A 27158-nucleotide genomic window follows, 5' to 3' on the forward strand; every position below is an offset into this window, starting at 1 on the left:
TTACTGAGTATCTTCAGTCAGCTCCCTAGAGACCGGTCGTCCTGGGTGGGAGCCTGCAGGGTCTATCCGGCGGGAGGAAGCTGCATCACGGTGCGTTGAGACTGGGGAACCGGCCCTCAGAACAGCGTCCTCTCTCGGTCCAACAGGCTCCTCTCTCGGCCCAACCGGGTTCATCTGCATCCCGCTGTTAACGTAGTCGTCCTCCTCACTTCTGATGACGACCTGAGATACAGAATGGGTCTTCAAACACAACAGAGCTCCACAAATATCCCAGAGGTCAGTGTGGAGCTTGTATCCACGTTACCTGGGACTTCTCCTCGTCTGGGGGGGCTCGCTTCACAGTGGCAGCGTTAAAGGACCGCGTCTCCTCACCCACTCTCCGAGTTCTGAAATCAAAATAATACACAGTAGAGCAAACTGTATATCAGAGGGGGTGGGATGGTCTATTGGTCAGGGGGTTTGGAAACCAGTTGAAAGGTTCTGGCAGAGCTACCATAGAGGGAGAGCTGTCCCACTCCCGTTGACCGGAATACAACCGGAAAAATAGTGAGCACCAGGGGGACAGACTAGACAGTGTATAATGCATGGGGTGGACTGAGCTAAATATAGTACAATTAGAATCTCTGTCAATTTCTGATTCGTTGCTACATAGATAATAATCCACGGCTTATTGTAAATAATACGATTTGTCCCACACACGATTAATGTGTGATAAACCTTTTTAGATCAGAAGCTCCAGCAGTGAAGCTACACAGCGTGACGAGCACCTGGCAGCGCTGTTAATCCTGCTGAATCTCTTTATGGTTTCTTTAAATAGCCCTCAATAAAAAAATATGTTTTGCAAATATGATGGATATATCTTGCCTTAAATGTTTTCAGTTATTGAACAGCAGGGCATAATAAGTGTATGTAGTTGGTACTTGAGGAGTAGTTGGGAACCGTCATTACACACTACACTGTCAACGCTCAACTGGGGTTCAGTTCTCCATGTCCTCAGTCTGCTTGTAGGCATCTGCTGCTAAATGACACAGTGAATGTGTACGAATTCAAGTGGACTTACCTTATAATACACACAACCACGCATACTAAGCCCACGATTATCACAGCAGATTTGCCAATGCATAGCACCAAGTCTGGAATATCAAAGATCTGTGAAGGAACTGTGAATACAGGGAAGGGGAAAGACAAGAAAAAGAGAGAATTTCAAGCAAGGCATCTTACTTCCTGTTTAACAAAAAACATTGTTACTACATCACCAAACTCAGGGTTGATCCTGTTTTTTAGTCAATCTAACTTTGAATGTCGATCTTACAATAAGCAGTCAGAGTGAACAGAAAAGCAGAGCAAAAACTGAAATGAATAGGTAAAAAACGTATTCAGGTTTGAGTAAAATAACCTTTTCATTTGCTGAATGGTTTTGAGTCAATCTTACTTTGAATTATTGATCAACACACTGCTTTGTCTTCTGTCTTAGATCGAGGAAACATTTAGGTACATCACCAAGCTCAGGGTGGTTTCCTGTTTTGAATCAACTTACTTTGAATGTAAATCTTGTAGACATTAGACTTTTCGGTGCCATAGTCATTCCGGACCTCACAGAAGAAAACGTTATTGGCGTTCCACAGCTGGATGGACAGAGAAGATCCAGTACCGATCTTAAGGATGTATTCTCCGTGTATTCGGTACCAGGTGACCTCGCTGACAGCAGGGTTAGCATGACTGGAGCAGGTCAGGTTCAGGCAGCCTCCCTCTCTGGCTGGAAGACACGGGCTGCCGACAGCAGAGGTGTTCCTGGGGGCATCTGAGAGAGAACCCACCAATCAGAGCCTAGCCCTCAGCTCCGGTGTCATGTTGGACAGATGTTGTGAATTTAACAAAACTGTTCTGAACACAATAAAATAAATGAAAAACAGGAGAAGCATCAAAAGTTCTTGTTTATCAACCCACTGCTTTGTCTTCTAAGATCAAGAAAAAAAGGTACATTACAGAGAAGATCAATATAAAAAAGTAAACAAATATTAAAATGTACTTTTCATTGAAAAGGTAGTACATTGACTCACATAAGATACTGAGTTGGTGTCTTGTAGACGTCACAGTTTTGTTCCCAGATGGTATGTAGTAGGCCGCAGTGCAGGAGACATTGTTTCCATGGTGGAGGTGGGAGGCGTTGAAGGTCAGAGTGGAGGTCACGGTATCCTCCAGCTGGAGCTGGGTGCTGACCCCCAGGGCGGGGGTCCACGTCACAGTGGGGGGGTGGGTGTCACAGTAGGACGGGGCAGAGCACCCCAGCTCCACAGGAGTCCCCTCCACCACCGGCTCCTTGGGGGGGGTCAAACGAGGTGCATCAGGGAGCCCTGGGTACCAAACCAATTTAGAGCGGTTACTATGGAGACCGAAGCATTACCAGCATTCAGCATCATCTGAACCACAGTAAGACCAATAGGACTTAGAGACGTGTTTGTTTCAGGCGGACACACATTGCACTTACCCTTGATCTGGATGGTCACTGGGTTTCCTTTAAAACTATATTTGAATGGATTTCCATCACAGTAAATTCTAAAATAATATTGAACATTGTCTTCAAGTACGTTATTGAATGTTGTAGTACAGTTGTACGCTGTTAGATTTCCCCTGAATGTTGTATTACTGATCAATTGTTCTCCTTTTTTCCATATTGGTATGCATCCAGGAAGTAGCTTGTCTTTATACTTGTCCTCCAAGGTGAAGGAACAAGGAACGGTAACACAGGATCCACTGAGTGTCATCACACTTGCTGGTATTAGGGCCTCAAATCTTCCAATGCACCCAGCACCTTTAAAACAAGAGGTTGAAAGATCCAAAGGCTCAATCGATGCACAAACTGACTAAATTTTTAAATGCAACATTGCATTTCCTAACAAAACAAGATAATATATCCTACGATTATAATTAATTGGTAATATTAGTTGCTAAGTTATCAGTTATTATTATAATTATCATTATTATTATTATTGTTATTATTATCATTTATTGTGTTTGATTTGGATGGTACATTTCAAAATTTGAAGTATAAAATCTAAAGGTTAAATAATCAATGAGTATTTAAAAAGTATTAGCAGAGTACATCCGGTAATGAGAGAGGACAACAAAGAGAACTACCGGTATTGACAGAGGATTACAGTGAATACTCAAGGTATTAACAAGGGGACTACAGAGGGTACCACAGCGATTAAGAGAGTACAATAGGCATTAAAAGAGTACTACAGAGGACACTACAGGTAGTAAGAGAGTGATTTAGGTATTAACAGAGGACCACAGAGAGTACTGCAGGTATTATGAGATTAATCTATGCATTAACAGAGCAAGTATTATTATAGTACTACAGAGGGTAAAAACAGAGTATCAAAGGTATTAGAGAGTGTACTACAGAGATAACTTCAGTGCTACAGGTATTAATATAGTAGCTATTAAAGGTAACATCAGAGAGGGTTGAGATGTTTACCTTGCAGGAGACTACAGAGCAGAAATAGTCTCCAGGATCCAGTCATGTTCTCATCCAGAACTTCATCAGGAGAAATGCAAAAATCACATTACCTTCTGTACTACACTTAATATCGTACTACACTTAAGGTATTCAGTACTACACTAATAATAGTAAGACATTATTAAATGCTATAGAAATGTCTGTTTCAAAATAACAGTAAATCTAACACTTTTACTGATTAAACTAATTTTCCATCATATAATACCAATATTCAAAGAATAACAATAATAATAACAACCATGCATATGTAATATATTACCTTTAAAGGTAACGTTTGGACATGTTCAACCCTTGAAAAGTTTAGAAAGGGATATAAACAGGAAATCAAAAGATAACATCCTTACATTAACTAAAACAGGTATTGCATGAATAAAACAAAAAATAATATGCACATGTAAACAGTAATTATGTTCCTTTGTTCTATCAACCAGGCATAGAGTTGACTTACGTGATAGAGGGGAAGGACTTGATATGAAGTTCCTGAAGAGTAAAAGCTTTACTTCATCTTTCTCTCTACGCCGTGGTGAGGTCAGTGAATGAGGAACTTATTAAAATGTACATGAGCAGAGACATAACCTAGAGCTGAGCCAACATACAGGAAGAATATATAGTTAGAGATTAAAGGTTCAACAAAACCATAATCAACAAATATTAATACTGCAATGACTGTTGATTAGCAAACGCTCTTAATACTGTTAATTGCTACTACTGTTAATAACGTTAACGCTGTTAATGCAGCTTATACTGTTCTCTATTTATAATACTGGTCTCTTTTAATACTGTTACTATTGTAAACACTGTTAAAGCCGTTCACACTGTTCACTGGTAATACTGTTGATACTGACTTCTATTCATTTTGTTAATAATGTTTACACCGTTCAGGCGGTTCTCTGATGATACTGTTCTCTGATAACACTGTTGATACTGTTCTCTGTTAATCTCGTTGATACAGTTCTCTGTTAATCTTGTTGATACTGTTCTCTAGTAATTCTTCTCACTGTTGATACTGTTGATAATGTTCTTTGTTAATACTGTTGATACTGTTCTGTTAATACCATGTATAGACCCAGCTCTCGGCCGTAATAAACTATTGGAGAGGGTGATGATTGAAAGAGTAAATTTAACATAATTGAATGAAGGACGATCACTAAATTGAAGTAATGACATGTGTAGATCAGCAGCATCAGTAACACAGTAAGTGGATGATGGATATATGTTATGTAGTGGTGTAGAGTCGGCAAAGCAGGGTAATGGAACAGAAAACGGGAAGTTGAGCAGCCTGCACAACGGAAGACTGCGTCATTCAAAATGGCAGCTTCTGAGATCACATGACACAGGTGCTTCCACCTCTCCGTAATGAGCCACTGGCTCCTCCCACAACCTCCAACACATGAGCAGGGGACCCGCCCCCAGTCTCCTCGAGCCACGGGGTCGGCACAACTGTTAGTACTGTTAATACTGCTCTGTTAATACTGTTGATACGGCTGTTAATACTGTTGATACTGCTCTGTTAATACTGTTGATACTGCTCTGTTAATACTGTTGATACTGCTCTGTTAAAACTGTTGATACTAATCTGTTAATACTGTTGATACTGTTCTGTTAATACTGTTGATACTGCTCTGTTAATACTGTTGATACTGCTCTGTTAATACTGTTGATACTGCTCTGTTAATACTTTTGATACTGCTCTGTTAATACTGCCCTGTTAATACTGGGCTGACACTAATCACTGTTAATACTGCTCTGTTAATACTGTTGATACTGCTCTGTTAATACTGCCCTGTTAATACTGTGTTGATACTAATCACTGTTAATACTGTTGATACTGCTCTGTTGCTACCATTCTGTTACTTCTGTTGAACCTGCTCTGTTTATACTATCTGTAGCAAATGTCCTCAGTCAACGGACGGCCTGCACAGTCAACGGACGTGGGAAGGGGTGACTGACGGATGGGGGAGTAGTCTTTGCAGAGGCATCCGTCAGCCAATCAAATCGCTTCGCCGGGTTCTTCCCGCTTCTTCCTGCTTGTTGCGATGCAAGATGACCCGCTTTCCCGCTTTCCAGTATCGTCAGAGCCCGAGTCGCGTCACAGTGCTTAAATTTGCATACGCGATCTGATTGGATGACGGATCCGTCGCTGCCGAAAAAGTTGAACATTTTTCAACTTTTCGACGGAGCCGAAGGCTCCAACGGAACGGACGGATCCACAATGCATTGCGCGTCCGTCCCCATTCAAACTCAATGGGGATCAGTCAACGGACGGAGGTAGTGGGCACAGGGCACGAGGTAGTGGGCACGAGGCGTCAGTCACCTAGGTGGAGTGGGAAGTCTTTGCCTCGGCAAGACTTCCTTTGGGGCCGCTTCTTGCCTTGAGCTGAGAACTGTGACTTAAAAACAACGAAAGACTGCAATTGTTTAAAAGAGATGGTTACACATTTTAATAAACATTAGACATTGCGATAAAACCTTGTAGGAACTGCACCTATGTTCATTTGGCCAACAGGATATAATTACAAGAAATACATGCACCAATTTCAATAGATTTGCTGTCATGTTGTACACAATGTATTTTGTACACTGAAACAGTAGGCCTATACATTGCATTAAAATCAATTTAGACAACTACAAGCATTCTTTATCTGGGCTGGGAATGCAAATCACCACCAGAGGGCAACATAACCCCTTCAGAATGGATCTTGGGTTGACTTTGCTTAGCTGGTCCAAACAATTGCACATTCAGCGTATAGGGCGGGCCCAGGGCCGTAGCACCAAATCCTGGGCCCCTATACTATAGGTACTGATGGGCCCCCCTGCGCCAGGTTGTTGACGGGGGGGGGGGTCCGCAGCGATTGTTGACCGGGGGGGGGGGGGGGGGGGGGGGGGGGGGGGCGATTGTTGACGGGGGGGGGGGGGGCGAGCGATTGTTGACGGGGGGGGGGGACTGGCCAAAGGGTAAATTTTTTTTTTATTTTTTTATTTTTTATTTCTTTTTGGTCATGGGCCCCCCCTCTGCCTTGGGCCCCCCCACAACTGTCCCCTTTGTCCCCGCAGTCCGACGGCCCTGGGCGGGCCACAACCGACACTGATGGTTACCAACTTAGCAGCGATGCAAATAGTCACCATGGAAACAGGTGGTTACCAGGGGCGACCAGGGAAATAGTACTTGCCAGGTTCACTAGTTGGTACCAAGGGCTTCAAGGGTCAAACATTGTTTTCAGGGGTTATAAGGGACACTAGTGGTTTACAAGGCATTAGCCTGGGGGGAAGTGGTTACCACAGACTCTACTGTTTAGCAGGGCCATTAGTAGTTACCAGAGACACTATTGGTTACCAGGGATCACCAGGGACGAATGTTCTCAGGGTTTACCAGGGCCATATAATCACAACTAGGCTAAACACCGTACTGGGATATGACCTTTTATATTCGTTGGTAACCACTTAGAAAGAAAAATAAGGAAAGGAAAAACTGAGCAAAACATGGAGCAGCAACCAGTCTTATGATCTATAGTAAAACTATAAAGCTATACTAACTTTTAAAATATCTATTCTGAGGAAATACTTGGTCATCATGAACTGTTTACTGAGTATCTTCAGTAGTGGTGGATTCAATGATTCGTTTCCGTGACCCAGTTCGCGTGATTCAGTTCGCCACGAGGAGTCGTTCGCGAATCGTTCGTTTGTTCGTTCGTTCAGTCGAGTTTTTGCGGTAGCACTAACTCCACTGAGTCTGACTGACTCAGCTGAGAACCGTGCAATGGGGTCCATTCCATGATGCGATTTACCGCTACCGGAAACCAGGCTGAACGAACATACGATTCGTGAACGACTCCTCCTAGTTCAGTCGAGTTTCCGGTGAATTGATTCACCGGAAACTCGACTGAACGTGGAGGAGTCGTTCGCGATTCAGCCTAGTTTCCGGTAACGGTGAATCGCATCATGGAATGCACACCATTGCACGGTTCTCAGTTGAGTCAGTCAGACTCAGTGGAGTTAGTGCTACCGGAAACTCGTTCGTTCGTTCAGTCGAGTCTCCGGTGAATCGAATGGTGAACGAGACGACTGAACCGGTTCAGTTCGTTCGTCCTAAAGACTCGGTCATTCGAACCGGTTCGCGAACGAACGAGCCAACACTAATCTTCAGTGAGCTCCCTAGAGACCGGTCGTCCTGGGTGGGAGCCTGCAGGGCCTATCAGGCGGGAGGAGGCTGCATCACGGTGCGTTGAGACTGGAGAACCGGCTCGCAGAACAACCTCCTCTCTCGGTCCAACCGGCTCCTCTCTCGGCCCAACCGGGTTCATCTGCATCCCGCTGTTGACGTAGTCGTCCTCCTCACTTCTGAAGACGACCTGAGACACAGAATGGGTCTTCAAACACAACAGAGTTCCACAAATATCCCAGAGGTCAGTGTGGAGCTTGTATCCACGTTACCTGGGACTCCTCCTCATCTGGGGGGGCTCGCTTCACAGTGGCAGCGTTAAAGGACCGCGTCTCCTCACCCACTTTCCAAGTTCTGAAATCAAAATAATACACAGTAGAGCAAACTGTATATCAGAGGGGGTGGGATGGTCTATTGGTCAGGGGGTTTGGAAACCAGTTGAAAGGTTCTGGCAGAGCTATCATAGAGAGAGCGCTGTCCCACTCCCGTTGACCGGAATACAACCGGAAAAATAATGCGCACCAGGGGGACAGACTAGACAGTGTATAATGCATGGGGTGGACTGAGCTAATTATAGTACAATTAGAATCTCTGTCTATTTCTGAATCGCTGCTACATAGATAACAATCCACAGGTTATTGTAAATAATACGATTTGTCCCACACACAACTGATATGTGATAAACCTTTTTAGATCAGAAGCTCCTGCAGGGAAGCTACACGACGTGACGAGCACCTGGCAGCACTGTTAATCCTGCTGAATCTCTTCATATTTTTCTTTAAATAGCCCTCATTGGATAAAAATGATATTTATCGATATTTTCAAATGAGATGCATATATCTTGCCTTGATCGTTTTCGGATTTATTGGACAGCAGGGCATACTAAGTGTTCGTAGTTGGTACTTGAGGTGTAAATGAAACCGTCGTTACACTCTACACTGTCAACGCTCCACTGCGCCCCTGGGGTTCAGTCCCCCATGTCCTCAGTCTGCTTGTAGTCATCTGCTACTAAATGACATCTATCTGAATTCAACAGAGATAGTTGTGAATTTCTAAACACAGTGAATGTGTACGACTTCAAGTGGACTTACCTTATAATACAGACGACCACGCACACTAAGCCCACGAACATCACAGCAGATTTGACAATGCACAGCACCAAGTCTGGAATATTAAAGATCAGGATTTAGAATGTGTTGTCAGGAGGTTTTGTTCATGGTTTTGTGATTGGCTGTGATTGAACCGGTCAATACATTTATAAAGACCCCGAGGCTCTTCAGACTCACAGCTGGTAGTGCATTGATATATGTGCATTGGTTGGGCTTTATCTCCCTGAGGACAGACCTGTCAGGTATTGCTGTGTATCCAGGTGGGGGACAGGAAGCTCCTGGCTGGTGTTCCCGGCAGCGTTGGAGCTGTGGCAGGTCAAGGCTGTCAGACCAGCAGGGGCCCTCATTGTGAGGGAGCTCCTCAACGTGACGTTCTCCAGGTTGACCTGGCTAACAGACACGTCTTCAGAACCCAACACCAGTTCCCCATCCAACCACCACTCCAGAGACGGTGATGGTCTGCCCACGCTGTAGCAGGAACATCGCACCCAGGCTGCAATTCTGCTGCAGCCTGAAGAGGGCAGGATCCTGGGAGGAGCTGTGAATACAGGGAAGATGGAAGACAACAAGAAGAGAGAATTTGGAGAAGTCATCTTACTTCCTGTTTAACAAAAAACATTGTTATCACTACATCACCAAACTCAGGGTTGTTCCTGGTTTTGGGTCAATCTTACTTAGAATTATTGATCAACACACTGCTTTGTCTTCCGTCTTAGATCGAGGAAACCTTTAGGTACAAGATCAGGGTTGATGCTATTTTGAATCAACTTTTACCACAAGAAGATATCAGTCTTTGAATTGTGTTTCTGCAATGTCGCATTATCTATAAAATAGATTATTTTTAACCAGTTAGAATCTTGACACTGTTATCAACGCTCTCATCTCTTCCTGCTTAGACTACTGTAACTCATTGTATTACTGTCCCTCTCAATACAGGGTCTCCAAACTTCAGCTATATTTCTTCTTTCAAATATCTCCTAATTAATCTTGCTTGTCATTGTTACTTCATCAATTTCTACTTTTAGTAATTTTTCTTGTTTGTATGACCATGTAAATTACTTTGTAACTTTGAAAAGTGCTTTATAAATAAATATTATTAGTATAATTATCATACATCATCTGTACTCTACACCACTCCTATTTGTGATGGGAGTGTCCAGAAGTGACTCTATTTTTAAAGACCTTGTAATGACTGATCAGCCTCACAGCTGGTGGTGCAATAGGGTCCCTTTATCTCCCTGAGGTCAGACCTGTCAGGTTTGGCTGTGTATCCAGGTGGGGGACAGGAAGCTCCTGGCTGGTGTTCCCGGCAGCGTTGGAGCTGTGGCAGGTCAAGGCTGTCAGACCAGCAGGGGCCCTCATTGTGAGGGAGCTCCTCAACGTGGCGTTCTCCAGGTTGAACTGGCTAACAGACACGTCTTCAGAACCCAACACCAGTTTCCCATCCAACCACCACTCCAGAGACGGTGATGGTCTGCCCACGCTGTAGCAGGAACATCGCACCCAGGCTGCAATTCTGCTGCAGCTTGAAGCGGGCAGGATCCTGGGAGGACCTGTGAACACAGGGAAGGGGGAAGACAACAAGAAGAGAGAATTTGGAGAAGTCATCTTACTTCCTTTTTAACAAAAAACATTGCCATCACTACATCACCAAACTCGGGGTCGTTCCTGGTTTTGAGTGAATCTTACTTTGAATGTCGACCTTACAATAAGCAGTCAGAGTGAACAGAAAAGCAGAGCAAAAACTGAAATGAATAGATAAGAAACGTAATTAGATTTGAATAAAATAACCTCACATTTGCTCAATGGTTTTGAGTCAATCTTTAAATAAAGTAGATGAAATGAAAAACAGGAGAATCATCAAAAGTTCTTGTTGATCAACCCACTGCTTTGTCTTCTAAGATCAAGGAAAAAAAGGTATATTACAGAGAAGATCAATATAAAAAAGTAAACAAATAATAAAATGTACTCTTCATTGAAAAAGGTAGTACATTGACTCACATGAGATACTGAGTTGGTATCTTGTAGACGTCACAGTTTTGTTCCCAGATGGTATGTAGTAGGCCGCAGTGCAGGAGACATTGTTTCCATGGTGGAGGTGGGAGGCGTTGAAGGTCAGAGTGGAGGTCACGGTATCGCCCTGCTGGAGCTGGGTGCTGAGCCCCAGGGCGGGGGTCCACGTCACAGTGGGGGGGTGGGTGTCACAGTAGGACGGGGCAGAGCACTCCAGCTCCACAGGAGTCCCCTCCACCACCGGCTCCTTGGGGGTGGTCAAACGAGGTGCATCAGGGAGCCCTGGGTACCAAACCAATTTAGAGCGGTTACTATGGAGACCCAAGCATTACCAGCATTCAGCATCATTTGAACCACAGTAAGACCAATAGGACTTGTGAGAGATGTTTGTTTCAGATGGACACACATTGCACTTACCCTTGATCTGGATGGTCACTGGGGTTTTATCAAAATTATATCTGAAACCATCCCTTCCATCACAGTCAATTCTAAAATAATATTGACCATTGTCTTCATGTACGTTATTGAATGTTGTAGTACAGTCGTATGCTGTAAGGTCCCCCCTGAATGTTGTAGAACTTATAAGTACTTTAGTATCCTTTTTAAACCACAGTTTTCCACATTCAGGAGGTATCTTGTCTTTATACGTGTTATCCACGGTGAAGGAACAAGGAACGGTAACACAGGATCCATTGAGTGTCAAACTTGCTGCCATTAGGGTCTTAAAATCTGCATCGTTGCACCCAGCACCTTTAAAACAAGAGGTTGACAAATCCAAAGGCTCAATCGATGCACAAACTTTGACAATATAACGCAACATTGAACTTACTACAAAACAAGATCATTTATCAGAATCAGAAATGATTACTAGCTTGTAATATTATTTACTACGTTATTAGTTATTATTATTATTATTATTATTATTATTATTATTATTATTATTTTTATTATCATTATTTTGTTTGATTTGTATCGTATTCTTCAAATTAGTTTCAAAATCTTACGTTTTATAGTAAACACTGAGTAATTAAGAAATATTAGCTGAGTACTACTGGTATTGACAGAGGATCACAGAGACTACTACAGGTATTAACAGAGGATAACAGTGAATGCTCCAGGTATTAATTAACAGAGCACTACAGAGGGTACTGCAGGTATTAAGAGAGTACTATAGGTACTCAAAGAGTACTACAGAGGGCACTACAAGTATTAAGAGAGTACTACAGAGGGCAATACAAGTATTAAGAGAGTACTACAGAGGGTACTACAGGTATTATGAGTTATATAGAGGTTAAAAACAAAGACAGAGATAACTTCACTGCTGCAGGTATTAAGATAGGACCCACTACAGGTATCAACTGAGAGGGTTGAGATGTTTACCTTGCAGGAGACTACAGAGCAGGAATAGTCTCCAGGATCCAGTCATGTTCTCATCCAGAACTTCATCAAGAGAAATACAAAAATCTCATTAACTTCTGTGCTACACGTAATATCGTACTACCCTTAAGGTATTCAGTACTACACTAATAATAGTAAGACATTGTTAAATGCTATAGAAATGTCTATTGAAGAAAACCAGTAAATCTACCACTTTTACCATGACTAATTTAACTAATTTCATCTTATAATACCAATATTCAAAGAAGAACAATGATAATAACCATGCATATGTGATGTATTACCTTTAAAGATAACATTTGGACATGTTCAACTCTTGAGAAGTTTAGACATAAACAAGAAAACCAAAGATAACACCCTTACATTAACTAAAACAGGTATTGCTTGAATAAAAATATAATAATAAACCAAAAATAATATATATCAATACATGTAAACAGTAATTATGTTCCTTTGTTCTATCAACCAGACATAGAGTTGACTTACGTGATAGAGGTAAAGGACTTGATATGAAGTTCCTGAAGAGTAAAAGCTTCACTTCATCTTTCTCTCTACGCCTTGGTGAGGTGAGTGAATGAGGAACTTATTCAAATGTACACGAGCAGAGACATAACTTAGAGCTGAGCCAACATACAGGAAGAATATATAGTTAGAGATTAAAGGTTCAACAAAACCATAATCAACCAATATTAATACCGCACTGTATGACTGTTGATTAGTAAATCCTCTTAATACTGTTAATTGCTACTACTGTTAATAATGTTAACGCTGTTAATGCAGCTAATACTGTTCTCTATTAATACTTTTGATACTGGTCTCTTTTAATACTGTTACTATTGTAAACACTGTTAAAGCCGTTCACACTGTTCACTGGTAATACTGTTGATACTGACTTCTATTCATTTTGTTAATAATGTTAACACCGTTCATGCGGTTCTCTGATGATAATTTTCTCTGTTAACCTCGTTGATACAGTTATGTTAATCACGTTGATATTGTTTTGTTAATTCTTCTCACTGTTCGAAACTGTTGATAATGTTCTTTGTTAATACTGTTGTTGATACTGTCGATACTGTTCTGTCAATACTGTTCTCTGTTAATACTTTGTTTAGACCCGGCTCTAGGCCGTAATAAACTATTGGAGAGGGTGATGATTGAAAGAGTAAACTTAACATAATTGAATGAAGGACGACCACTAAATTGAAGTAATGACATGTGTAGATCAGCAGCATCAGTAACACAGTAAGTGGATGATGGATTTATGTTATGTAGTGGTGTAGAGTCGACAAAGCAGGGTAATGGAACAAAAAACGTGAAGTTGAGCAGCCTGCACAACGGAAAGCGAGTGCACTGGGGTCGAGGGCTTGAAGACGGCGTCATTCAAAATGGCAGCTTCTGAGAACACATGACACAGGTGCTTCCACCTCTCCGTAATGAGCCACTGGCTCCTCCCACGACCTCCAACACATGAGCAGGGGACCCGCCCCAAGTCTCAAGGCACAACTGTTAGTACTGCTGTTACTTTATACTGTTAATACTGTTCCCTGTTAATACAGTTCATACTAATGTTAACTGTTTATACTAATCTGTTACCATTCCCTGCTAATACTGTTGATAATCTCTGTTAATACCATTGATACTCTATTGCTACCATTCTGTTACTTCTGTTGATCCTGCTGTTTAAACTGCCTGTAGCAAACGTCCATGTTATACTCCACCTAGGTGACTTATTTTGGGCTCCTCCAGACAGAGGATGTGTACGGAGGTGGTGTTAAAAATATGGTTTATTGCACAACTGTGATAATGAACATGGCAAGGTCAAGGTATGGTACACAGAAGGCTAGGGTGACTCAAGTGCAAAGCAAAAGCAGGATAGGTTTTAAGGAATTTATTCTTCAGACAAATACATTCCCAATAAAGCTCAGAAGATCCAAAAACATAAACTCAGTCCATAATTCCAAAAGCAAAAAACACAAAAACTCAGTCCCAGAATCCAGAAAGGCAAAGCACATTGACAGTAAATCCAGGGGGTCATCCAAAATAATAATACATTTAATTTAAAGGGCGCCTTTCAAGACTCCCAAGGACACAAAAGGCAGGGTAAACAGACGGGCAAAGGTTGGCAACAAGATCAATCCAGAAAGAGCAAACAAATCAACAGGGTAATCCCAAACTCAGAGTAGAAAAACAGGACAGGGTCAAAGTACAAGAAGGCAATCAGCAAATACTGTTCAAGACTAAGGTTTACACACCGGTTCAGTGAAGACTCAACAGAGACAGAGTGGAAAGATCAGGCTTAAATACTTCGAGACAAAATGGCTGAACAAATCACATGACTGATTAACATGGGGCAGGTGAGTCTGCTTAACAAGAGACATAATTAGATGGAAAAAACACAGAGAACAGAAAGTCAGAATTGGCGGCATCTAGTGGTCTATAACAAAAGTCTGACATTGTGACAAAGGGTGCTCTGCTGCCATCCAGGAGATCTCCCCGAGTGCGAGTGCAGACGGCTGGTTTAACCTGTGCACACTGTTACTCAATGTGCAACAGGTGTGCAGCGTCACCCAGCACCAGAGTCCAATCAGGCTCCCCCAGTTTACACTGTTCACTTCTGAAAATGTTTTCTGTCGATAAGGTCATCTGTTAACAGTAGTCAGTGTGTTTATATGCACAGCTTAATTTGAATAAAGCTAGTCCGACTATGCTCCTCAATTGGAAAACTGCAATTGTCCGATTAAAATGGCGTCGAAAAAAACGGTTCATTGGCCGAAGCATGTCATACCCCAGTACGATAGGTGGCGCCGTACCTATAGTGGTGTCGAGATGATGCCTCATGAAACGTCAAAGGCTCCCAGCCGGATGAACAACCAAAGTAGTTCGACCAGAGCCCGTCATATTAGACATTCTCTGGTTCGACCTCAAAGCTTCAAATGAGTACGCTAGAGACACCTAGTGGTGATTGAAATAATGATGAAAGAAAAAGAGATTCCAGTGAACCTAGCCCAAAATGTGATGTTTGCTTCGTGCGCTGATACAACATCAAAACATTTGAGATTTAAAGTCATTTCAGTGATACATGTTTGTGAGGGTGCCGTTCATTAATACCTCCCCGAGCTCATGGTAGAAAATAAATCATTTTTAGCAAATATTTTAAGTAGTCATCCCGGGCAAATTATGTCTTATCAACTATAGTAGCGTAGCCTACTAATAATTGTAATAATAACAATGGAAGTAATTAATAGATTGAAGTGGTATCACATCGGTTAAAACCAGACTCGGACAATAATAACAAAATATCCTGACAAATAATCTAAATAGAAACATATTACAGACAGTACCATAAGAGCTGAAACTCATTTGTTTTAACGGTGACTCAGTCATTATGAAACCATAGAGAATTGATTTTCTTTTAATCAATGGCTATGTGAAAAAGTCTAAGACATGAATTACAGGTCTGAATAGATATGCATTGTCATATACGTGTATGTACATGTAGGCTATACATACATTGTGCACATACACGTGACGTATATGAGAATGCATTAATATGTGTCCGAAGTTACAAATTTATTACCTCGTTGATGACCAACCTTAAGAAAAACATTAACTTTCAATTCAGTCTTTTCTTGGGTGAAATCTAAGCATAGTTTGTAGTGAATGCATGTTGATGATGATACACTTATAGGGGGTCGCTACATTGGTACGACACCGGCTTCCTCCATCTTCTGCGCAACTGTTTTAAATAACTCGCCGTTTCTCGTTTTCCGATGGCGACAACAACACGACTACCATCTCCTTCTACTTCAGGCTCACAGACACCAGAAAAGATCTTGAGTATGGGCAGAAAATGAAATCCAATTCCAATTAGATTAACCGTAAACATTAATAATCTAGGGGTCTTATTCCGACGACTAAAGTGTAAACATGCATCTTAATAATCCAATCATAGTTGGACTAACCCAATAATTCAGTTTTCTTTAGTTTCATGTAAACGACTGTTTATACTGTTCTCTCTTGATACTGTAAATACTGCTTTTGGTTAATTCTAACCAGGGAGACTGGAGGGCCCCAAGCTATGCTAATGGTTACCTAGGACTTTCTTAACAGGGACACTGGTCATTGTTGGTTCTAGGCAGTAGGGGGGCCTCGGCAAGACTTTCTTTAGGGCAGCTCCTTACCTTGCCTTGAGCTGAGAACTGTGAGTTTTCTTTTTAAACTTAACACTGCAAATGTTTAAAAAAGATGGTTACACATTTTAATTAACATTGCTATAAAACCTAGTAGAAACTTGACATGTTTATTTTGCCAACAGGGTAGAATTACAACTAATACATTGATACATTTCAATCGATTTGGTGTCATGTTTCACACAATGTCGTTTTTACACTGAAAAAGTATATATTGCATTAAATTCACTACTGACAACTACAAGCATTCTCTGCCTGGGCTATGAATTCAAATCACCACCAGAGGGCAGAATAACCCCTTCAGAATGGACCTGGAATTGAATTGTCATAGCGGGTCCACACAATTGCATATTCAGCCAGTGGCGGCTCCTGAAAAAAAATCTCATGTGGGGCTATTTTTCTTATGATGATTGAGGTGACCCATTCAATGGGTGCATTAAGCAAGACAGTATTAATTTGTTGTTGGATGATTAACTCATACAGAGATCATTCTTGTGTCCACTAGATTGCAACTCCATCTAAAAAAATGGTGTAGCTCCACAGTTAATTATTTATATGAATCTTATGTTGCATGATGAAAACTAGCTAAACAGGAGAAAATATGTCCGGAAACAACATAAAGACAGGGGAAGCATATTAAGTCTAGTTGACTTACCGTAAATTGCACCGTAAAGTCACGATCTGGAAAGTAGAACGTGACTTGACCGTACATGCTCCCTCCCTCTCTTTGCTTAGTTACGTATGACGCAAGCGTGTTGGGGCGAGCCCTCCCGGAACCCATAGAGAACCCATACTAAGGGTGTGTTCCTGAATCCTCGGAAGCCAGCCTTCCGAGTCGGAAGTCGGAAAATCTCTCAGCTTTCCTGCGGCACTTCTCGGAGGCACGCCCCCTTTTTGTCGTCTTCTCTCGGATTTCTGAGAGTAGACCGAGAGCAGTGATGACGCTCGCAATAAAATGGTTGCGCCCGTGAAGAGATTTATTTTCTTTGTATTTGTACCACCGTGGTCATTTTAATGTTGATTTTAAATGCTCTTACACACTTGATTACATTGCTACTTTATTCCGGTCACATATTTATGCATTGCACAGTCTTGCTGTGCGTGCAATACAATGTCAAGTTTTGTGGTTAGTTTTCGAGCTGGTTTGCTAAAGAGGCTAATGTAGCTAACAATAAACAACGACTAGCCAATTTCATGACACAATCACAAAGTCGCACGAGAACTCTATAAATGCTCCCAGAACGGAAATTACGTCAAAAGTGCAACTCGGAAGGCTGGCGTCCGAGGATTCAGGAACACACCATAAGGGCGACATTTTTAGAGCTCCAAATCTCCAAATAGAGCTCTAAAATTAGACGACGCTGATTGACGAAATGTTATTTTTTGCATAGCAACCAGGGCTTAACCATTAACCATTGGATTAAATTCCGGGTAGGTAGGGCTGCGCCTGGGATGACAGCCTATTGGCTACTACACCAAAACGATAAACGTTGAACGTGAAACTGAATGCAAATATTATTCTGGAGAGCGAAAAACTGTTTCTTAAGTAAAATCATTATTAGCATGTAATTAACACCGATTATTTTTCAAAGCTAGAACGATTATTATTAAATACAGACGAGCCGCCACTGCTGTAAAGTAATCAAAATATCAGAAACATACAGTATGACTAACAGTGTTGCCAGTTACCTTGAAAAGTAATCCGATAACTGATTACTAGTTACTCCTTAAAAAAGTAACTTAGTTACTCTACTGATTGCATGATTTTAAAAGTAACTAAGTAAGATTACAAATTACTTTATCAGTTACATTTAGCTGCGACAACACCCCTGCCACCTCAAAATAAAAAATTACAACCAGTTTTGCCAATTCTAACTCCCTCCCCCCGTCAACAATGTTCTTCCCCCGCTCCAGCGCAACACACACACAAACACGCACGCAGCACCGTGCGACTAATTCCGCCGCTATAAAAACTGGTTGCGCGGACTCTGGATAGTCAAGGAAGACACTCGCCTCTGATAGATTGAAGTCTTTGGAGACTTACGCTTCACACGCACACACACTCTCACACAAATAGGGAGACAGACGGACAGACACACACACACCACCCCATCGCTCTCAACGCCAATCGGTGATCCGGTAAAAAAATAGTAATGCACAGTGACTTTGATGAGTAATTTTAATTTTATTACTGGTTTGGAAATAGTAACGCGTTAGATTACTCGTTACTGAAAAAAGTGGACTGACGTAAGGGGGTGTCATTCTTAGTTCACTCTTGTTGATTGGGGGTGCTAGTGACGTCTTTGGGGGTTATTATGGCTCAGCCTGTGGCCAGCAGCTGTCATGCCTCAGTCTTCTCGGAGGCCAGCAGACGCAGGCTGGGCCAGGGGGAGAGCTCACTGTTAACACTGACACACAGCGCTGCCAGGAAAAACAGTAACGCGTTACGCATTACTGGCATCACTGATGACTTATGACTTGCTTATCAATAATAATCATATTTTAAAAGTTAAACCAATCTATAGAATCATAATAATCATAGTCATATAAAAAATATTCGAATGAAAACCTATTCACAACCTTTTTTTTAACTCTGATTTACTAGACATCTAGGGCCGTATTCACAAAGCTTTTTATCTTGCTCTAAAAGTTTTTACGTAGGAGTTTTTCTTAAAGTAATTCACAAAGACGCTGAGACCTACTCATACTAAGGATAAATCAACAAGAGTGAACTAAGAATGACACCCCCTTACGTCGATTCTCGGGCAAAAGTTTTGCGGTCAGTATGGTGATTGGTTGTTGAGTGCAGGCGGTCTCGGTGAAACTCATCCGAAACATCCTGTTACATACGCTACAATGAAGTCCTATCAAATAGTTATGGACAGTGCAGTTAGCAGAATACACACATGATGACACTTTTGTGCAGACCACGATAATGCAATGTATGCACGTTAAAGAGAGAGAACACAAACAATAAAAACACGCAAATTGCATTATATCAAGGAGGTAATTAAAAGCACCATGCAAACTTCATCCATTGAGCATATATCCAGAACTCAAACACTTTAAAATCAGCCCATACTGCTGTTCAAGTCCTCCTCTCATGATGAAAGAAAGCGAAGCCTAAGACATGAAACTCAAACGAAAGCCCAACTGGTACCAGGACCAATTGCTACTGAGCTGATTACAAACTTAATACAATATATTAATAAGAATGATTATATATTCATTTGTAACATTTCCCCTGTTAAGTGTTAATATGTGATTGCACCCTTACTCCATGAACTGTGGTAGTAGGGTACCAGTATAATCCTGTTGACAATGTGTTACATGTTTTACGGTAACGTGATGATGTCACTACGCTCTAGCAGATGAGTGCGTCAAGTCAAGCTAGAGCGATGTTGTTGAATGACTGAGCGGCATCGAGTCGTGTATTCTGTAGGCCAGGGGTGCCCAACCAGTCTCTCGCGGTCTACCAGTAGACCGCCGACAGATCCCAAGTAGACCGCGAGGGGTGAAGAAGAAAAAAAAAAAAAATATATATATATATTTTTTTTTAAATAAAATAAAATTTGCGCGGGACATATACGCGCGGTAGCGCATGTGCTGTCAACAACAGTTGAAAGCCGTCAACAGTAGTTACGCAGGTTTGCAATGTTGACACTAGGCTGGTAGATCTCGGGAGGTTGGCTACTTGAAAAGTAGATCTTGGGTCAAAAAAGGTTGGGCACCCCTGCTGTAGGCTCTTCTGAACGGTGAATAAATATGTCATAAGGCTGAAGTGAATACTATTCGTTCTACGTATACTCCACAACGCCAGCGACAAAGAGTCACCACTCGATCTAAGCTTTACAGCCCTGTGTGTTTTAACCATCACTGATGTTGCGATTGTTGACGTTAAGGAAGGCTGCTTCCCCGTACGCTACACTCTGAGAGATAGTTGGGACGGAGGCGGTGAACTCTTTAGCTCTTGGGCATGGTTTATGATATATTTTCTCAATACCATTTATGCATGTTACGCTCGGCCGAGCTCTCTTAGAACTGCATTATACATCCTGAACATGTGCTTGATGTGAACGCACCTTCATTTACATATGACGCAAGCCTGCATATTTACACAGCTCCCCGCAGTGGTTCAATAATCTGTGGACTTGGGTACAGAATCAACACTATATATATACATATATATACAACAACTGAGGACATATTTATACGTTTCCCTTAACAGCGATATTCCTAAATCGTCAGCATTGCAAAGTTGCATTTTCCCTGTTGCTAAATGTCAAGGTGTTATTCACAAATTCGACCACAAGTTTGATACCCTTACGCCTATATCTCTTTATCAATTCGAAGTCCTCTATTACCTCAAAAAAAAATTGTCTCGCTGCAGCCATTTTCTGATTCTTTGTGAATAGGTCTTACTGAGTTAGGAGTCCTCTCGAGGACTTTTAAGCTCTCCTAGACTTGGGTTCTACTTTTGGGCCCATAATACTTTGTGAATTGCTCTTTTAATTAAATCAATTAGGAGTCCAACATTTAAGACTGACACGCCCATTATTTTTAAGGGTTTCTCCTAAATCAGCCACTGACCCTAACTTTTAACCCTACGATTCTTTGGGAATATGGCCCCTGGTCTAGCCCCGTACTCATCCCTCTAGCCCTTAACTCATCAATGTAGCCCTTAACTCATCCAGGTAGCCCATAACTCCTCCCTCTAGCCTTTACCCATCAATGTAGCCCTTAACTCAGCCCTCTAGCATTAACTCATCCCTGTAGCCCTTAACTCATCCCTCTAGCCTTTACCCATCAATGTAGCCCTTAACTCATCCCTCTAGCCTTTACTCATCAATGTAGCCCTTAACTCATCCCTCTAGCCTTTACCCATCAATGTAGCCCTTAACTCATCCCTCCGGCCCTTAGCTCATCCCTCATCCACCCCAGAGGAAGTGTAGGGGCCTCCGGGGGCCTGGGCCCCAGAGGGTCTCTGCCCCAGGAGCTCAGACCTCTTTTTTCTAGGACTTCTTCTTCCATTTCACTGTTGTGTACACCACATCACAGTCGGCCCCTTCTCCCAGTCCAACAGCCCCTTCTCCCAGTCCAACAGCCCCTTCTCCCAGTCCAACAGCCCCTTCTCCCAGTCCAGCAGCCCCTTCTCCCAGTCCAGCAGCCTCTTCTCCCAGTCCAACAGCCCCTTTTCCCAGTCCAGCAGCCTCTTCTCCCAGTCCAACAGCCCCTTCTCCCAGTTCTACAGCCCCTTCTCCCAGTCCAGCAGCCTCTTCTCCTGCTCCAACAGGATCCTGTCTCGGTCCGACCGTGTTCATCAGTGTATCAATGTTAGCATAGATGTCCTCCCCACTTCTGAAGAACACCTGAGTGAGATATATATATTATATATATATATATATATATAAATATATATATGGATTTACTGATTGGGATGTGAAAAAGACATCCCACACACACACACACACACACACACACACACACACACACACACACACACACACACACACACACACACACACACACACACACACACACACACACACACACACACACACACACACAAAGACACACATTTTTACACATTTGACTTATTTCATGGGAGCTCAGACTTATGGGAGCTCAACTCCTACTGGCTCACATGTAACTCACACCCTGGTTACCCGGGTTAAAAACGGTTACGGTTTGGGTTACCTTGGGACAGAGATAGGGTTAGGGTTACCTGTATAAACATAGGGTCGGGTTAGGGTAACCCATTTACAGATAAGGTTAGGGTTACCTTGGTAAACATAGGGTTAGGGTAACCTGTTTACAGATAAGGTTATGGTTACCCTGCTAACGATAGGGTTAGGGTAACCTGTTTACAGTTAAGGTTAGGTTGACCGTGGGAAAAAGATGGGGTTAGGATTATCTGGGTAAACATATGGTCGGTTTAGGGTAACCTGTTTACAGATAAGGTTAGGCTTACCTTGGTAAAGATAGTGTTAGGGTCAGCCGGTTACAGATTGTTTTCAGATAAGGTATCCTGGGTATAAATAAGGGGAGGGTTACCTTGGAGTTCCCTTGGTTGGATGGAGCTTTGTTGAGTAGGCCATCACTGCCAAGTCTTGTTCGGGTGGCCATTTTCCAAGCTCTGGAATGTTAACAGTTGGGAAGAAGAAGAAGAAGAAGAAGAAGAAGAAGAAGAAGAAGAAGAAGAAGAAGAAGAAGAAGAAGAAGAAGAAGAAGAGGATGGAGAAGAAGAAGCTGACCATTTTTGATTGACATCGTGATTAGCTGAATTGATCCCACTGCCAGACAGGGAAAGTGGTTTTAATTCAGATGATGAACTCGGTGGGATTGTAAGCTAATTATTCAATAATGAGAATAATTAAATAATCAGTGAGGAAATGGACATTCGTACGAACAATGGCTAGCAGTCCACGTACCTTACGGCACACACTGTTGCAACCAGCAGACACGCGGCTAGCACTGCAGTAGCAGCTATCCAGGGCAGTTGTTCTGAGTGTGAAAAGGTGGCATCAGGAATTTGTGATTTGACCAATCAATGCATATTAAGAATCCCTTGTGCTTATTAGTTGTCGAAAGCCATTAAAAAAAAATCACAAAAGGAAATTTCTTACCAACCTACCAATTGGTGCAGTACATCAGGGAGGTGACCTGGGAGTTGATCTACCCATCCGTTATTTTGTTTATTACCTCATTTTCATGAACCATGATCTATGATGCACAAGTCACTCCCTACATTTTTTCTTACACGGCCTAAAATGTGTTTTTTTGCTTTTAGATCTTACTGCTGCTTTTGAAACAGTAGACCATGTGATTTTATTGAAAGATCCTTTCTATTAGGAACTTTTGCGTGGTCATTGGTTACTTTAGTTCCTCAACCTTCCATTAACTATGGAATGCCTCAAGGCTCAGTCCATGGCCCTTTTATATTTTCCATATTTTACCGCTAGGTCAAATCGTTCATCAGAACATCAGTTTCTATAAATATGCAGACTAATGCCGGACCAATTTCTTGTTTCACTACAATAAAACGCAAACACAACTGGTCAAAGTACAACACAGAATATTTTAAGTTGTTGTATATTTAAAACTTTCTTCCGCTAAACTCAGATCAATTGGTAGCCATTACCATAGGGGCCGGCCAGAGAGCACTTCTCCTCACAGTATCCTGTTGCATCATACCCCATTGCAGAAATCTTGGTGTCATAATTTCTAACTTAATTGTTTTTATCCCGTTAAAATCTTGACACTGTTATCAACGCTCTCATCTCTTCTTGCTTACACTACTGTAACTCGTTGTATTACTGTCCCTCTCATTACAGCGTCTACAAACTTGAGCTTTTTTTCTTAATTCAAATATCTCCTAATTCATCTTGCTTGTCATTATTACTTTATCGATTCTACTTTTAGTAATTTGTCTTGTTTGTATGACCATGTAAATTACTTTGTAACTTTGAAAAGTGCTATATAAATAAATATAATTATTATAATCATTATCATACATCATCTGTAGTCTACATCACTCCTATTTGTGATGGGAGTATTTTTAAAGACCTTGTAATGACTGACCAGCCTCACAGCTGGTGGTGCAATAAGGTCCCTTTATCTCCCTGAGGTCAGACCTGTCAGGGTTGGCTGTGTATCCAGGTGGGGGACAGGAAGCTCCTGGCTGGTGTTCCCGGCAGCGTTGGAGCTGTGGCAGGTCAAGGCTGTCAGACCAGCAGGGGCCCTCATTGTGAGGGAGCTCCTCAACGTGGCGTTCTCCAGGTTGACCTGGCTAACAGACACGTCTTCAGAACCCAACACCAGTTTCCCATCCAACCGCCACTCCAGAGACGGTGATGGTCTGCCCACGCTGTAGCAGGAACATCGCACCCAGGCTGCAATTCTGCGGCAGCCTGAAGAGGGAAGGATCCTGGGAGGAGCTGTGAATACAGGGAAGGGGATGACAACATCAAGAGAGAATTTGGAGAAGTCATCTTACTTCCGGTTTAACAAAAACCATTGTTATCACTACATCACCAAACTCAGGGTTGTTCCTGGTTTTGAGTCAATCTTACTTTGAATGTCGACCTTACAATAAGCAGTCAGAGTGAACAGAAAAGCAAAGCAAAAACTGAAATGAATAGATAAGAAACGTAATCAGCTTTGAATAAAATAACCTTACAATTGCTCAATGGTTTTGAGTCAATCTTACTTTGAATTATTGATCAACACACTGCTTTGTCTTCTGTCTTAGATCGAGGAAACCTTTAGATACATCACCAAGCTCAGGGTGGCTTCCTGTTTTGAATCAACTTACTTTGAATGTCAATCTTGTAGACATTAGACTTTTCTGTGCCAAAGTCATTCCGGACCTCACAGAAGAAAACGTTATTGGCGTTCCACAGCTGGATGGACAGAGAGAATCCAGTCCCGATCTTAAGGATGTGTTCTTCGCGTATTCGGTACCAGGTGAACTCGCTGACAGCAGGGTTAGCATGACTGGAGCAGGTTAGGTTCAGGCAGCCTCCCTCTCCGGCTGGAAGACACGGGCTGCCGACAGCAGAGGTGTTCCTGGGGGCATCTGAGAGAGAACCCACCAATCAGAGCCCTCAGCTCCGGTGTCATGTTGGTCAGATGTTGTGAATTTAACAAAACTGTTCTGAATACAGTAAAATATAGTAAATGAAATGAAAAACAGGAGAAGCATCAAAAGTTCTTGTTTATCAACCCACTGCTTTGTCTTCTAAGATCAAGTAAAAAAAAGGTATATTACAGAGAAGATGAATATAAAAAAGTAAACAAATAATAAAATGTACTCTTCATTGAAAAGGTAGTACATTGACTCACATGAGATACTGAGTTGGTATCTTGTAGACGTCACAGGTTTGTTCCCAGATGGTATGTAGTAGGCCGCAGTGCAGGAGACATTGTTTCCATGGTGGAGGTGGGAGGCGTTGAAGGTCAGAGTGGAGGTCACGGTATCGTTCTGCTGGAGCTGGGTGCTGAGCCCCAGGGCGGGGGTCCACGTCACAGTGGGGGGGTGGGTGTCACAGTAGGACGGGGCAGAGCACCCCAGCTCCACAGGAGTCCCCTCCACCACCGGCTCCTTGGGGGGGGTCAAACGAGGTGCATCAGGGAGCCCTGGGTACCAAACCAATTTAGAGCGGTTACTATGGAGACCCAAGCATAATTTGAACCACAGTGAGACCAATAGGACTTGTGAGAGATGTTTGTTTGAGACAGACACACATTGCACTTACCCTTGATCTGGATGGTCACTGGCTGTTCTGAAAACTCGTATTTGAATCGGTTATTTTCTTCTTCTTTTAAACATTCTATTCTAAGCTTATATGAAATCTCTTCATGTACGTTATTGAATGTTGTAGTACAGTTGTACTCTGTTAGGATTCCTCCGAACCCTGCAGTTATAGGTATAAAAGTTATAGGTTTATCAACTTTTAACCATGTGACTTCACATCCAGAATTTAGCTGGACTTCATACGTTTTCTTCACGGTGAATGAACAAGGAACGGTAACACAGGATCCACACAGGAGTGTCGTCACTTTTGCTTCCATTCTGACCTTGTATTCTTCAGTGTTGCACCCAGCACCTTTAAAACAAGAGGTTGACAAATCCAAAGGCTCAGTCGATGCAAAAACGGACAAAATTTTGAATGCAACATTGAATTTCCTAACAAAACAAGATAATATATCCCACTATTGTTATTAGTTAGTAATATTAGTTGCTAAGTTATCAGTTATATTATAATTATCATCATTATCATAATAATAATAATTATTATTATTATTATGATAATGATTATTATGTCTGTGTATGTTACATTTGAAAATTCAAAGTTTAAAATCTTAAGTTTAAGTAATCCCTGATTAATTAAAAAGCATTAGCAGAGTACTACCGGTATTGAGAGACGACCACAGAGAGAACTACAATTATTAACAGAGTACTACAGAGGGCACTACAAATATTAAGAGAGTACTACAGAGGTACAGGTATTAATAGAGTACTACAGAGCGTTACCTACAGGTATTAAGAGAGTAATATAAGTATTAACAAAGCAAGTACTACAGGTATTATCAGAGTACTACAGAGAGTAGTTCAGTGCTACAGGTATTACGATAGTACCCACTCCAGGTATCAACTGAGAGGGTTGAGATGTTTACCTTGCAGGAGACAACAGAGTAGGAATAGTCTCCAGGATCCAGTCATGTTCTCCTCCAGAACTTTATCTGGAGAAATACAAAAATGTCATTAACTTCTGTACTACACTTAATATCGTACTACACTTAAGGTATACAGTACTACACTAATTATAGCAACACATTTTAAACTGCCAAAGAAATGTCTACTTCAAAATATCAGTAAATCTTCCACTTTTACCATGACTGATTTCCAACTAATTTCCAATAATATAATACCAATATTCAAAGTAGAACAATGATAATAACTATGCTCATGTGATGTAATACCTTAAAAGATAACAAATAATTTGTCATTTTCAACTCTTGATAATTTTAGACAGAGATATAAACCGAAAAAAAAGACAACACCCTAACATTAACTAAAACAGGTTTTGCTTGAATAAAACCAAAAATAATATATATCAGTACATGTAATCAGTAATTATGTTCCTTGGTTCTATCAACCAGACAGAGAGTTGACTTACGTGATAGAGGTGAAGGACTCGATACGAAGTTCCTGAAGAGTAAAAGCTTTACTTCATCTTTCTCTCTACGCCGTGGTGAGGTGA

At 41.7% G+C, this 27158-nt stretch overlaps 1 protein-coding gene across 1 annotated transcript; it reads right to left on the bottom strand.

Moving 5' to 3' along the window:
* LOC115545789 (sialic acid-binding Ig-like lectin 14) lies at positions 1–27153 on the bottom strand. Its single transcript, XM_030359224.1, has 9 exons — positions 27075–27153; positions 26572–26637; positions 25650–26000; positions 25237–25530; positions 24707–24970; positions 9027–9329; positions 8774–8846; positions 305–386; positions 1–222 (listed from the first exon to the last, which is right to left on the bottom strand). The coding sequence occupies exons 2-9, from the start codon at positions 26615–26617 to the stop codon at positions 1–3; spliced, it is 1635 nt and encodes a 544-aa protein (XP_030215084.1). The 5' UTR covers positions 26618–26637; positions 27075–27153.
* Between the last annotated feature and the right edge of the window lie 5 nt (positions 27154–27158).

The sequence above is a fragment of the Gadus morhua genome, chromosome 6, assembly GCF_902167405.1.
Source record: "Gadus morhua chromosome 6, gadMor3.0, whole genome shotgun sequence".
In the NCBI taxonomy this organism is placed as follows: Eukaryota; Metazoa; Chordata; class Actinopteri; order Gadiformes; family Gadidae; genus Gadus; species Gadus morhua.

Bases quoted from the DNA above. Each gene is read 5' to 3' on its own strand.
- LOC115545789 (XM_030359224.1), bottom strand. From the start codon at position 26,617: ATGACTGGATCCTGGAGACTATTCCTACTCTGTTGTCTCCTGCAAG. The intron at 8,847-9,026 runs GTCTGTCCTCAG...TTAATATTCCAG, and splicing joins TACACAGCAATACCTGACAG to ACTTGGTGCTGTGCATTGTC. The intron at 223-304 runs GTAACGTGGATA...TCTGTATCTCAG, and splicing joins CAGACGAGGAGAAGTCCCAG to GTCGTCATCAGAAGTGAGGA.